The sequence below is a fragment of the Centruroides sculpturatus genome, unplaced genomic scaffold, assembly GCF_000671375.1.
Source record: "Centruroides sculpturatus isolate CEXI.00-Female unplaced genomic scaffold, Cexi_2.0 scaffold730, whole genome shotgun sequence".
Classification (NCBI taxonomy): domain Eukaryota; kingdom Metazoa; phylum Arthropoda; class Arachnida; order Scorpiones; family Buthidae; genus Centruroides; species Centruroides sculpturatus.
In genome coordinates, this window is record NW_019385577.1 from 316092 (window position 1) to 331722 (window position 15631).

Genomic DNA, 15631 nt, shown 5'->3' on the forward strand with positions numbered 1-15631 from the left:
TACTTTTCCTTTGTTTAAGGGTATTTGGGCAGTTTATTCTCTGTTGTATTCTCAAGCAAACAATACATACAAGTACAGTACAATATTTTCTGAGGAAACACGCATACTTATCCTTTTTTAACCCCATTCCCTATAACCCGGCATTTTCACAAACTTCGGTCCACATTAGGCCGAGTTTTCAAGGCTCTACTGTACATAATTATTACAAAACAAAATATTTTTATAACATTGTTCAATTTTGATCTGATAAAAATGGATTTGATGATATAGCCTTAAAATTCTTATCAAACAATGATGTTTCTAGTTGAGTTGTAATTCTGTTTCGTGTACAAATGTTTGTATTGTCAGGTTTTAATAAATATTGCTGTTTAAGGAAGCTACACAGCAACTAATGAAGTATTGATCATTAATTAAATAAATTAACCATTATTAAAGAGAGTAAAAAAAAATAAAATTTTGATGTTTTTCTGTTCTATTTTAACATGTAATATAAAATAGATATATTTCTTTTTATAAAAAAAAATTAGGATTGAAAAATTAATTTATTTGTAAAATCAATGTCTAAATATGCAAGCTATAATATGTTGTTACATTCAGAAAAATTCATATAAACTTGATATAAATTTTTAACAGATGTTAATATTTTAGAAAATTGATTATATTTTTATCCTATATATTTCTATATAACAAATCTAGCATCTTAGTCTTTTCTTAAATTACAACAGCATGTTCATAAGTTTAAGAAAATGCACAAACATTATTAAAACTTTTATTTATACAACAAACTGCATAATTCTATCAAAAAAACAGCAGCATTATATAATTTAATTATTAAAAAATTTTTACCCATTGCTATAGCAGTTTTTCCTGTTCCAGGCTGACCAGCTATAAGAACTGCTCTGCCTGCAATTTTTCCTTCCTTTATCATTTCTAAAATAACACCAGCAGCTCTACGTGCTTGCATTTGTCCAACCATTCCTTGAGAAACCTGATAAAATAAATATTGTCTACTACTGTGTTAATTATACATAAACAAATTTTCATTAATAAAAATATGAATAAACTGTTCTAAAGCTAAAACTAAACTACAGTAGAGCATCGATTATCCAACTCCTGATCAACCGTCACATCGGTTAACTGACCATTCTAGTCGGCAAATTTCAAATGTCCGCTAGTGATGTGGCACTATAATATTTGGCTGTGTTTTGGCTACTTTAATATTATTTTTGTTAAATTTTTGCATGTTTTAGCTGGCAACACTGGCTCGACCATGAAAGGGAGGCCAGTATTTAAACGAGACTTAATTTTCTAATTATAAATGGTTGTTTGTTTTGTGAGCAATAAAATAATTTTAAAATAATTTTTAATGATCCAATAGCAATGATTATTATTTTTAAAAAATTTTGTTAGGCTTAATATTGATAAAAATTCAATACGAAGTAGGTTAATAGCAATATACTAATATACTAATGTACTAATATTCTATACTAATAATGTATTTTTTCATAGTTTTTGGTTATCCGTTTTTTCAGTTATCCAACCAACCCCAGTTCCCAATTGAGTTGGATAATCGATGCTCTACTGCAGGAGTGGCCAACAGTTTTTGCCCCCAAACCGAACTGGAAAGAAAACTTTTTCCACGGGCCAAACCTGAGGCTGCCATAGGAAGATTTTGAGGTGGTGTGAGATCTCATTGTGGTGTCACCCCATAGAGACTGAATTATAGATAGAGATTACAGATACATTTTTCACATTATCATGCTTTATCAATACTCTACGCCAGGGGTCGCCAAAGTGGTCGATATGCACCCCCAGGGGTCGATGCAACATCATTGGGGGGTCAATGCGGCTAAGGGGTCACAACCTTTTTTTTTTCCTTAAACAGAGACCACAACCCATAATGTTTTTTTTTTCGCTCATACATATACACTTGTAATAAAACTTTATGGTGGGGGTCAATGTGAGGCTTTGGAAAGTGATTGGGGGTTGATGGTTAAAAAAGTTTGGCGACCCCTGCTCTACGCTGTACTTACGAGATTTGTAATGGAACGTTAACTCTAAACGCACAGTGAGTTCTTGACTTTTTTTTTAGGCATCAGAATTTTTCATCTAGCTATTCGGACTTGAGTAGCTAATATTGAAAGATTGATCGCGGGCCACGCTGTCAAATTTCATTAGACAGGCCAGATCTGGCCTGCAGGCCGTATGTTGGCCATTCCTGCTCTATTGTATTTTCAAATATAATTTTATTATATTTAACTTAAAATATTTAAATTAATAATACATCAGTGATTGCTCTTGTTGACAAAATCAGTATGTATTAACTTCTAATATAACAAAATACAAACAAATCTAAAAAAAAAAAAAAATACATATTTACCGGCCTTGGATCCAGAGAATCATCTAAACCTAATCCACGGATATGAGAATGAGCACCAATCCTCTCAATTCGAGTAACTTCTCGAACTTCTTGAACTTTAGCTGCTGCTACCTGTTTCATGAAATATATAAAAAAAATTTAATAAACAAATATTTAAAACATTAAATTTTTTTTTTGTAGATATACAGGGTGCATAGAAAGTCCCTTTAACCGGAAAATTCTTGCAAACGAAGAGAGCTACAGCTATGCAAGTCAGATAATGGTATAGTAAAGCAACTATGCCAGACCTAATGCAAATGACAGCAGTGCCCCTAGTGGCGAAATTTGGAAGATAGGCAATGCAAATCGAAAATGAAAACAAATAGAGCAAACTTTCCAATTAGAAAGTTTTAGAGCATCAATTACTTAGTACGAAATGACATGTGGTTTACACGGACAAGATAAATTGCTGCCTGTATACCCAAAAATGTCCAAAACTGATGCACACCATTTTGTGTAAACATTTGAAGGGAATAGCCATAGGTGTGAAGAAATACACACAATTTACTGCATAAAATTTGATAACAATGGCATTTATTGTGAGCAATGGCAAACTTTTCGAACATACTGGACATTAACTTGTTATCACTGTGTAATAGTTTGCCTTTCTGTTGTTTTTTGTGTGATGTTATCAAACTGTATTGACGTAAGTACATATTTTATGCAATAAATTGTGTATATTTCTTCATACCTATTTCTTTCAGATGATTACACAAAATGGTGTGCATCGCTTTCGGACATTTTTGGGTATACAGGCAAAAATTTATCTTATCCATGTGAACCACATGTCGTTTCATACTAAGTAATTGATGCTCTAAAACTTTCTAATTGGAAAGTTTGCTCTATCTGTATTCGTTTTGCACTGCCCATCTTCCAAATTTTGCCACAAGGGGCACTGCTGTCGTTTGTATTAGGTCGGGCGTAGTCGCTTTACTATACTGTTACCTCACTTGCATAGCTCTAGTTCTCTCTGTTTGCAAGAATTTTCCAGTTAAAGGGACTTTCCTATGCACTCTGTATAGTAAAAATTTACTCAGCATTTAGAATAAATTGTTATCTCACATCTTTGTTATAATTTCTTTTGTTCTATACACTGTATATTATATTAAAACAGAGTATAAAATAAAAATAGGCAATATAGAAAAAAAATATGCATTTACCATATTTATTTGAATGTAAGATACACTTTTTTCAGATTTAGAATCACTGAAAATAGCATGAATCTTAGATTCAATACAATACATCATAATTAATAAGTTTTTGTGCTACACATCTTATTTCTCTATTGCCAATTTCATTGTCATTTCAATAACTTTATTTGACTAATATTTGTAATAATAAATATACAAGAGGTCAACTTTACTGAATCTCATTAGTCTATTACAGAACAGTAAGTATTTAAATGAAAATACAGAAAATGTAGTGCAGGACTCTTTCAAGAAATGTTGCATTTCTAACACTTCAAACAGTACTGAGAATGATCCTGTATGGAAAGATGTGAGTACTGATATTTGATCCAGTGTAGATCCAGAAGAGCCTAACACAAAAGTATAGAGGTTTCTGACTTCTCTGCTACCACAGGAGACAATGATATATAACATATTTTTATTGCAATAAATTTATTTCAAATTGTTTATTTTTCAAAAAAAAATATGTGGGTAAACATGTAGAAATTAATGTGCATCTTAGATTTGATGGCATCTTAAATCAAATGAGCAATTAGTTATTGTGACATGGCACAATGCTGGGCTGCAATTTTTAATCATATTTTTAATTTATTTAATTTGAAATATATGTTCTCCACCTCTATTAGTACTGTAGTGTCTTGCCCTTGTACATCATACTTTTCCATTAGCAATGGAGTTGTGCTGGTCATCTATCAAACTCAGGAGTGTCAAACCCAAATTCCTTAAATGCCAATTTTTTGTTTCAAATAAGACAGCAGGCCAGATAATAATGCAAATTATGCAATAAATGATCTTACCAAGATAAACTTTAATTTGAAATTCAAAAGATGAAATAGAAAATACATAATGTAAACAAGAAATTAAACACAAAAATAAATCAAATAAAATAAATATCTCTAAGTAATATAAATAAATAAAAATAATAACAACAGAGTTCAACAATTTTGTTTATTAAATACTAGCAGACCCCGCCACACGTTGTGGCTCAAAATGTATCTATTATAAATTTATAACACTTCCCCCGTGGGTGGGGGGAATTTTTCGAAAAATTTCTTCTTAGTGTACATTCTCTTGACGTATCCTATTAAAACACAATCAAAAACGCAAAAACCCGCATCTAAAATAGTATAATAGAAGCCAAATTCTTCATGGTAAGCCTTAATCCTGTCTCTCTCCCCCGCGGGGGGAATATCGAAAAATTTCTTCTTAGTGTACATTATGTTGACATACCCTATTAAAACACAATCAAAAACGCAAAAACCCGCATCTAAAATAGTATAAATAGAAGCAGAGTTCTTTACCGTAAGCCTTAATCCTAACCATCTCCCTTCAGTGGGGTTGAATTTCGACACGTATATTATATAAAAACACGTACGTATTCGAATGCAGCGTTGAGTCAAAATTTCAAAGGAATCGGTAGGAACAAACAAACATTACATTTTTATTTATATAAACAGATAGAAGATGATCTGTTTTAGTTCATTTTCCCAGAAAAGCAAACTTAGGGCGTTGTACTCGTAGTGCCATCTGTTGGACATAAAAGCCTTAACCATAGATGATATCATTTAATTTATATGAATGTTTAACGGAATAATATACAGCCTATGTCCACCCTGAAGTTCCATTCTAAATATTGGTGAAAGAATTTTTGAAATCAAATGAGTAGTTTTGGAGATTACCTGCTGCATACAAACTTACTTACTTACATACTTACGAACATTACCTCTTTATAATATTAGTATAGAAGTATAGATATAGATTATTGTTAAGTACAAAATATCACATTTTCTTTGGTATCAAGATAATAAAAATAAACAAATAGCATTATTGGATTGATGTTGTAGGCTGCAACTAATTGTTTTGCAGGGCATGACTGGCCTGTGGGCCATATCTTTGACATGCCTGATCTAACTGAGGGAAGTTTTAAAATTGAAACAACAACTTCTGATTTGCATTGGAAGTTCATATGTAGCTAATTGGGACCTACTGCCTATCTGGACCACTTTGCATATCTGGTCTTGAATTTCATCCATCTAACACCATTCTCAAGCTTAAAGAGAGACAGACAGACAGACAGAAAAACAAATGGACGACAGTGGGAATTTATAGGTCTACAATTTTTTCAAATTGCAGCTCAATAAGTTTCAGATAAAATAACTTCTTGTAAAAAAACCAATCAAACATTATTTTACACCACAAAAATTTAGTGATAAAGTAAGATAAAAATTTTTTGTCTGATGATGATAATGCAGAGAAAATCAACTACTTACTTTAAGAAGGATACATTATTGTGTTAATCTGTATGTAATATTTTCTGAGCCCATTACACTAGCTTGAAGGATCTATGGCCTACAGGTCACATGTGGCCAACCACATTAATTTCTGCAGCCTGCTAGATGATTTTTATCCCATTGACTACATCAATGGGATATCACTCATTACTGCACTAGGCACAATAAACAATGAGAAATATAATTCTAGATCATCTGTACTTCTCAAAATTATTACTGTTCTGTCATTTTGAAGGAATGGTGGAGTCCACTCCCTCAAAATGGCAGAACTAATACCTTTTATGATAAATTATTCTTCAAGATGTTTGATTACATAATATAAACTGAAGAATCACTATGAACTCAGATGCTCTGGATAGCAATTGAAACAATTTCAAACATGCATATGAATATAAATTGTTAAGTTCAAGCATAAGCAATTTTTCCACATGTAGTAAAATTTTTATTCACTATATTTACTCTTATTTTCAAATCCTAAAAATATATCACCTATTTTATTTGATTTAATCAGACAAGCCATTCTGACTATCAAACACATATATAAATTTTTAAAACAGAAAACAGTTACAGAAAACATTTCTAATTTGTATACAGGTATCCCTTACTTAACATGGGATTTGATTAATATGCAAAATTAATTGCAGCAATCTCTTTATATATGTGGCAGAAGTGTTAATTAATGCAGCTTTACCAGCTGTCTTTACTTAACACAGATACTGAATTTGATTAATGCTATTTTGATATATGTGGTATCATCCAGAGATTAATTAACTGCATTAATCAAGGGATACCTGTAATTGGTTAAATCTGATGATGGAAGCCAATATCCAAAAAACATTTAATTCATAAATAAAACAGGTCGGGTTGGGTCGAAACACGGCCAGTCACCACCTGAAGCAGACCTCGGTGGAGGTCGAAAGTACTTGTGGAATTTACTAGTGACATAACACTCGTAAAAAGGTTTTTCATGGATTGTTATTATTAAAAATGATCTGTTGGACTCCTTGAAAACTTGTTTTTAGCATCATTGCTTTTCAGTTTTATTACAAACTTATATGAACAGTATTACAGTTTTTAACAAATGTCACTCAAGAATTCATAGGATCTCATTCTTATTAATATATTTTACTTTATATTTTTATTATAAAAAAACAGAACACTTTTTATTGCACATACTTTAAGTTGCAATAATCAGTGGTCAAATAGACATAATTCACATACCTGATTGCTAGCAAATACATTCCAAAATGTTTTTCGTCTATTCAAGATTAAAATGCTACTAGTAAAAAATGGTATACTACTCTCTAATTTGCTGCTACAGAACACTACAAAAATGTATATTTCCTCCTAAATTGTGATTACTGTGTACTCATTAGCCAATATCTACAACTAAGCCACTCTCTCTGAGAGACAATACATTTGGGTCAATTTACATTATTTAATATCAGAAATAAAGAAAGAAGGGTGCAAGAAAAGAAGAATGTGTAAATTCAACTACTCAAACTGGGTATACATAAATAAGCACTATATACATAACCAATATCTGAAAAAAAAAAAAAAAAAATACAAAACTAATGGAAGCAAATGATGTATAAATAAAATTAATAAATTTATACATATAAATAAAATATTTCCATCATTGAAATGAATAAAAAGTTTTAGGACCAGCATAAAATGACATTTCATTTTCAATTACATTAGCTTATTTAGCGATGTAGCCATCAATTAAAACTAATTAACTAAAATACAGTAGAGCCTCGATTATCCGACCCCTGATTAACCAACACCTCGGTTAACCGACCATCCTAGTTGGCAAATTTCAAATGTCCACTAGTGATGTGGCACTACAATATTTGGCTATGTCTTGGCTACTTTAATATTATTTTTACGTGTTTTAGCTGGCAACACTCATTCGACCATGAAAGGGAGCCAGTATTTAAACGAGGCTTAATTTTCTAATTTTTAACGATACAATAGCGACGATTATTATTTTAAAAAATTTTTGTTAGGCTTAACATCGATGAAAATTCAACGCGAAGTAGGTTAATAGCGATATACTAATATACTAATTACATGGGATATAATAATATACTACACTAATAATGGATTTTTTCATACTTTTCGGTTATCCGACTTTTCAATTATCCGACCAACCCCAGTCCCCAATTGAGTCGGATAATCGAAGCTCTACTGTATCAAGATTCTGTTATGTAACAGTGCTGATTTCATGAATATAGCCATCATCACTATACATCCCACACTTCCAAAGTGGTCATGACAGATGCCAGTATACATGTTAGAAGGTCTCAAGCATTCCATTTCCATTACAAAGATTCATTTATTGCAGGTACAATGAAAAAAATGAAACAGAAAAAAATGGAATATATGAGACAACCTCCTAAATTGCACAAGTGTCGAAAATACAAATGATCACTCATCAAACAATGTTTATATATATATAATAAATATTAAAATATTCTCAATTTTCCAAAACTGTGTTTTATAATTTGCTATGATTCTCAAACACAAGACTGTGCTACTATGCTACTATTTAAACACTTGGCGTTTTTTCATAGAAAATGAATAAAAGAGAACTAAAGGCATAGGTCTGCATACACAGTATATCTGTGAAGTTCCAAGACAAAAATTCTAAAAGTCAACAAATTCAGACTTTAACATAGTCTCCCCACTTGATGTATATTAGATACTTGATGTATATATTAGATATATGATACAGTGATCAAAAGATATTGTAATACTTCTCTTTTCAAATTGACTTTAGCTGATGCACTACATTTTCTTGATTGCTAATACTTTGTCAAAAATCTTTCCTTTAGATAGAATTTTATCTTTGGAAACAAAAAATGTTTGCTGATGCCATATCAAGTGAAAATGAAATGGTAGTGGATCACTGTGGTCTTTCAAACAAAATTAAACAATTCACAAGCCTTTCCATTTGCTCAGGAAGCAAGAGAAAAAGACACATGAAATAGTGTCCTTACCAATATTTAAATTCTCAGCTATCATACAAAGTATCTGGTGAAGAGGGAGCACACAGTCTATACTGTTTCATTTGTTCAAACAAACTAAGGTGACCATTTCTCTCATCTAGCAATTACAGGCCATTCTGAAATGTTTACACCAGTAAAATGCCATTATACATGATGATGCATCCTCTCTATAAGCTTGCTTTCATTATTTCCCTAAGTTTCTGTCACACTTATGCCAAGCTTGTAAGAAAATTGATACACACTCATTGTTCCATTGCAAAACAAGAACCACATTCAAAAACATGCAAAATGAAATACAAGTAAAACATACTCGTAAAACATGGCAGTTATGTTCCAAAAAAGTGCAGTGTTACGCAAATCCATGCTATACAAAACAAAGGACTAATGCAAAACATAGGGTTACATTCCAGAAGTAAAGTATACTATTCTTTTTCATTATTAAGAGAAATATGTTTATTAAAGCAATCAATAATTTATTTTCAACTAATTATTTATTTCCAATTAATTACTGATTAATAATTAATTAACAACCGCAATTAAAAGTACTGTATTACATGTTAATACTAATTTTAGTTAAATGAGGGCTTTTCTTTTTACAAAGTATTGTCATCATCTCAGCTTTTTTGTTGATCTTGATCAGAAGTATCAGCAACATTTTCATATTTTTTATCATAAAATTTTTTATGGATGATGAAATAAAAATATTTTATTAATCAAAAATTTGTTCTAGTTCAGTCAAGAACCAAATTGTTTGAGTACCGAGATACCACTGCATTTTGTTTGTCATTTTATGAATGATTGCTTACCTACAATTAAAAAAAAGTTTAATAACACCTAAAAATGTTTAAATTAACTTTACTAAATATGAAGATTAATCTATGAAAAGTAAACAGTGACAGTCTTAAGGTTAAAGCCTGAAATCAATGACAACAACACCTGATTGATAGGAAAGTTATTGTAATTTTTTCCTTCTTTGTCTTATCAAAAACCACAAAATAATTTTAAAATGTCAATATTATAAAGTTTATGGGCAAATTTGAGACAGATGTGCTTACTTGAATAAATAAAATAAATACAGTAGAGCGTCGATTATCCGAAAGGCAATCATCCGAAAGAATTCCAGTCGGCAAATTTAAATTTTCGCCAGTGCTGTGGTGCTGCAATCTTTGGCTATGTGTTGGGCTACTCAAATATTTTATGTTTTTGATACTAAATTAACTTCTGAAGTATAATTTTTTATTGTTTTTATATTTTTCAATATATTTATTTTGTTCGTATAAAATAAAAAAATAATTTTTAACGATACAATAGTCTTTGTTAGGCTTAACATCGACAAAAATTCAACGTGAAGCAACACGCGATGGAGAAAAATGTCAAGATGAGATAAATTAATATATTTTTCGCACATAATCGGTTATCCGAAACATCGATCTTCCGAACAACCCCAGTCCCCAATTGATTCGGAAAATCGACGCTCTACTGTAATGAAATTTACAACTTACCAAATGAAGTTTACCAAATAATGAAGTTTACTCTTAATAATTGTGAAATTTTGTACAGAGGATTTCAAAACCCATGTCAGAGTGAAATCATGTTGTATAAGGGATACCTGTATATTTTGGTAAACTATTAATCTGTTACTGATGAAACTTGCACATGCTGAATACAAGGCTTTATATAAATATTTTGACCATCAGTTGATAGATGTTACAAATTGTCTTTCTAAAAAACATCAGTCTGGGAATTTTTCAGAACTGTGGATACATGTTTTTAGTAGTTTTGGAAAAATTGTGATGGCAGATAAATGTTTGCAAACAAGCAAAGAATTTTTCACAGTGAGACTCTTTTGCTAAGTTTAGAGAAGAGAAAAAATGTTTGACAATGCATAACTGCAAGTTAAAACTGTCACACAGCACGTGGGAAAAAATCATACTCCACTTTACTAACAAAAAAAGGTGGAAACATCACCTAAAATGTTGGAAAAAGTGAGTTAAAATCTCATAATGGTGATTGAAAAAACTTTATCTTATAAAAAGAGATAATCCTTAACCATGGTATATAACTAATTAAATTAAAACAGAGGCACAAAAAGTCAAATATACATAAGCTGTCTTTTTTCAACCACAAATAGTCCATAAAAAAAAGACAAGAGTAAATAACAAAATGGATTTATTACCAAAAGTTAGATACAAACATGGTTACTTTTCGACATATTCACCATAAAGATTGAGGCATTTGTCATATCTGTGGATGAGCTTTTCCATCCCCTCTTCATAGAATGTTGCCGCCAATGACTTGAGATGAGCCCTAATGTAGTTTTGAAGATCATCATTAGTTTTGAACCTCTGTCCTCCTAGCCACATTTTCTGTTCAGAAAAGAGGTGAAAGTTGTCAGTGGCAAATCGGGGCTATATGCTGGGTTTTTTAAGGTGGTGAAGACTTCCACCTCTTTTTTGAATTGAAAATGTGGCTAGGAGGGCAGAGGTTTGAGACTAATGATGATCTTCAAAACAATGTTGTTAAAGCCATTTCGATTCACTGGCGGCAACATTCTATGAAGAGGGACTGGAAAAGCTCATCCACAGACATGATAAATGTCTTAATCTTTATGGTGATTATGTCAAAAAGTAATCATGTTTGTGCCTAACTTTTGGTAATAAATTCATTTTGTTATTTACACTTGTCTTTTTTTTATGGACCGTAGGAAATTGAAAAAAAAACCCGCCCTCGTACAAATATCCATCATAATGTGTAATACTCAATTATTGTAGTCTCATTTAAATAGTAAAATAACATCAATTTGTCCTAACAACTCAATAAACAAATTGAATCATAAATTAACAGTACTCTCTGCCCAAAATATAGCAATATAAATAAGTTCCAGCCAATTCATTTTACAATACAGGAAATACTTCTTTTTTTGCTTGCTCCAAATAACTTTGATAGTTTTTTAACACAAACCTGGTATCATGTAATAATTCATTTGTGATTGGTAATAGTTCTGGTTTATATGTGTATTTTTTCATTTCACTAATAATGTTTAACTTTGTATTAAGTATCATTTCTGTAATAGCAGCTCGATCTACTGAAAGAACCTGGCCTGACAAAGAAAAACCTTGTTCAGCATCTGCTGATCCTTGGCTTAAAGTAAAAGAAACTGACTATTTTGGCATGTTGAAAAATATGCAAAAAAGTGTCTTCAATAACGATCAATACAATTAGTGTGACCTTCTGAGTTATCCTTGAGCTGTTACATTTTACACTCATCAAGAAGAATGCCATGATCCATTTCAAATGGTAATAGTTTAATATAATTTGTGCTAGAGTACTTTTCCCTAAGATGGACTTATCACACTGGATAAACATGGAGTATGACAAGACATCTTGGGGAAAGTGCTACAGCACAAAATGTATTAAACAAGACAACATACAAAAAGTAATCAGATTAATGGTAATAGCTTATCTATTTCAATGATATCCTGTAGCTTTTTCTATTAACATTTGGAAAATATCCCTTCCAAGTACAGCATTAACAGCTTTAACAGAGACAGATTAGCCCTAAGTGTAGTCTGACCATACATACCATTTTGAATAGGAAATACCTTTTTTCTTTTTTTATGCTTTGTTCCAACTGTCTAACCATAACTAAACCACTTCTATATAAGCTGAAAGTAATTTAGCATGAATAACACCTTAAATATTTTTTCAGCAACATTTTAATTTATTTACTTATTCAAATAATGATCATAATTTTGGGTCAAATTTAAAGTCTTTATTTTATTTTTTTAAGATTCCAACCAGATACAGATGATTAACAACATGAAGATACAAAGTTTTTTTGTTAAAAACCAACATATATATACTATATAAAACTATACTATATATACTATATAAAAAAACATATATATACTATACTTTAGCAATGATGGCGGAGAAGATTGTAATATACAGAAGTAGGATAGAAGAAGGCTGTTTAAATGTGAGGGATGCCAAGAGCCTGCCTTCAGCATGGAAGTACTTAATTAAGTAATTTAATAGAAACTTGGACCAGAATTAGTACTGTACATTGAAGATTTATGTTATTTTTGTTTTATTATGTTTTATTTTAATTTTTATATATTCTTCCGTTATTTTTCTCTTGTACAAAGAAAAAAATTTTTTTTTGATTTAAAATTTTTATGTTCTATTCATGGAACATTTACATTCCATTTTCATTTTCGACCTGAAGATGGCCTATTAATTGGGCTGAAAACGTTTGTTTTTTACAATTATATTTATTTCTTGGCAAAAAAAAGGTGTTTTGTTTCTCTTTATTTAATTGCTGAGCGCTTTTGATATTGATATTATATACTATACATTTGATAATGTGTATAAACACAACAGATAACGACCTGAGTGATGTTTTAGAAAAATATTTTAATACTGTGTTGTTGATGTCCAATCCTCAAAGAAAAGATTGGCATCAAATATACAGTGTATATGTGTTTTTTAATATCATATTGTCAATTTTTAACAAGAACTGTTTGTATCTTCATGTTGTTAATCATCTGTATCTGGTTGAAATCTTAAAAAAAGATAAAGCCTTTAAACTGACCCAAATTATTTGTATGATCATTATTTGAATAAGTAAATTAATCCTTGGGACTTTAAAATTAATTTATTTAAACGAAAGTTTTCAACCCCTTTTCATAGGTCTGCATCAAATTTAACAACATTCAAACTGTTTAAGAACACAGTTCAAATCTTGTTAAAGGTGATGCAGACCTATAAAAAGGGGTCAAAAACTTCCATTTAAATAATGACCTCTGATCCGATGGATAAGGACAATCAAATAACCGTACAAATTGACAATTTTAGTGATGTTTTGATTAAGTGTTGAGAAGAGCTGCACATTGGGTTATTAATGGAAAGAAATGTCAAAATCAGTTAAATTATGAGGTAAGAAGAGTCACAACATCTCAATAAAGATGTCTAAGAACTTTGAATTTGTAGCCTTATATGGTAAAAAGAGCTAGAGCACCAGTCAGGAAGTATCAATAATCCAGACGAATCCGCCGATTCTTGACGGCTCGTATCAGCCAGACCTGGACACGATGAAAACTTAGACCACATTAAATCAAAATCACCTGATTCTTCTCCCATGCTTGATGCACATAAAAAGAGCTTGAACTCAAGCACCGAGGGTGGACACGCCCAAGAAGCTAGAGGTCAAGCTTCTGTCCATCACCCGGCTCAACTCAACCGTCTCTCCTCCAAGATGAGGACGTTACCAGACGTTCCCACAGACAAGATCAGAAGACATTGAACCATTACTCTGTCTGTCACCACTCTAGTCTCCCAAACTTGTCCCCTTGTCTCTCCGCTGACCTTGGACCCAACTCAACTCTACAAGAAGACAACCGATTGTCTGCTTGAGGTATTATGCAATTATTGTAAACTCTCTCTCTTAGTCTCACGAGCAATGTATTTAGAATTTAGGCTATTGCCGTAGACATAGTTTTATATCCTTTGTATGTAATCTATATATACATTAAACTGTTATTAATTGTTATCAGGGTCTTGAATCAGATTTTTTTTGGATTTTCTGTCACGTATCGACAAACTCACCAACTCTCCCCATTCCAATGATAGATAGGCCCTCCACCTCAAGATAATGAAGCTTCCCACTCAACATGAATTGAGCTATAATTATAATCACAAGTTAGGATGCAAATTTTTACTATCCTAACTGGTGTCAGGAGAAACTAGGTGCAAGATTTGCCGATCTTAAGTCAAACCACAAATAAAGGCCATCCAGTGACAACAAGAGCGAGTTTTACAATCCGATGCTGCTCAAGGGTTAGGAACCCCCCCAACCTGCGGCTTAGCTCACAATTTTATCATTAAAGTATATATACTAAATATTAAAAATAATTTTATATAATATTTTTTCAATTAAAATAAAATTTTGTTTATATTTTAAACTGTTTTGCTGACTGCCAACCTTGATTTGAAACTGCCAGTCAAGCCGACCAATAATGACCAGGTGGCAACCCTAATGTTACTCTATCTCCCCTATAATAGGAACAGTTAGTACTAAGTGCAATATCGCATTGATCTAACTACATGAAAGACAGACATCATCTCGGGTACAAGGCATCATGTGCTCTCTGCTTTGTCAATATGAAAGTTTCTAATAAACTAATACTTAATTGTTAATATCGTAATTTTAAAAATACATAATCTTTGACTGACACAAATAAATAATTTTCTTATTAATGTCTGTCCATAAATGATGTTCATACTAGAAGGAAAGGAGGAGGTTACGACAAAGGGGTTGGACTTCAGTGCATGTCTGCTTATTTCATTAAATTTTATAGTTATGCATTTTATTATATTTATTTCATAATTTTTTCTATGTTTCATTTCTACTTATGGTATCTATCATTCATAAAGTGATAAAGTTTTTAAGGGATCTGAAGAGGGGAGGGGTTACGGAAACTTGGACAAGAGGTGGAGGAGGAGTAAAAGTTTCAAGAAAAACGTGGACATAATTTATGGACAATCCCTAATCAGGACTGTTTTTCAGCTGGAATGTGTCAATAGAATGTCCAACAAGTAGCAGTTGTTCAGTAAAAACAATACTAAATGTTCAGTCACCATAAAAGTGTACCAGCAGTAATTTAAAAAAAAAAAAAAAAAGAGTACTACTCATAATAATGTTTGATTTATAGCAAAAACTTA

The 15631-nt window shown here is 31.3% G+C and overlaps 1 protein-coding gene across 1 annotated transcript in view; it reads right to left on the minus strand.

Moving 5' to 3' along the window:
• LOC111640283 (ruvB-like 2) overlaps positions 1–15631 on the minus strand; it is a 57007-nt gene that overhangs the window by 36564 nt on the left and 4812 nt on the right. Inside the window, exons 2-3 of the mRNA XM_023386287.1 lie at positions 2381–2491; positions 847–988 (exon numbers count right to left, since the gene is read on the minus strand). Of these exons, the coding sequence (XP_023242055.1) occupies positions 847–988; positions 2381–2491 (253 nt within the window). The remainder of the gene's footprint in view (positions 1–846; positions 989–2380; positions 2492–15631) is intronic.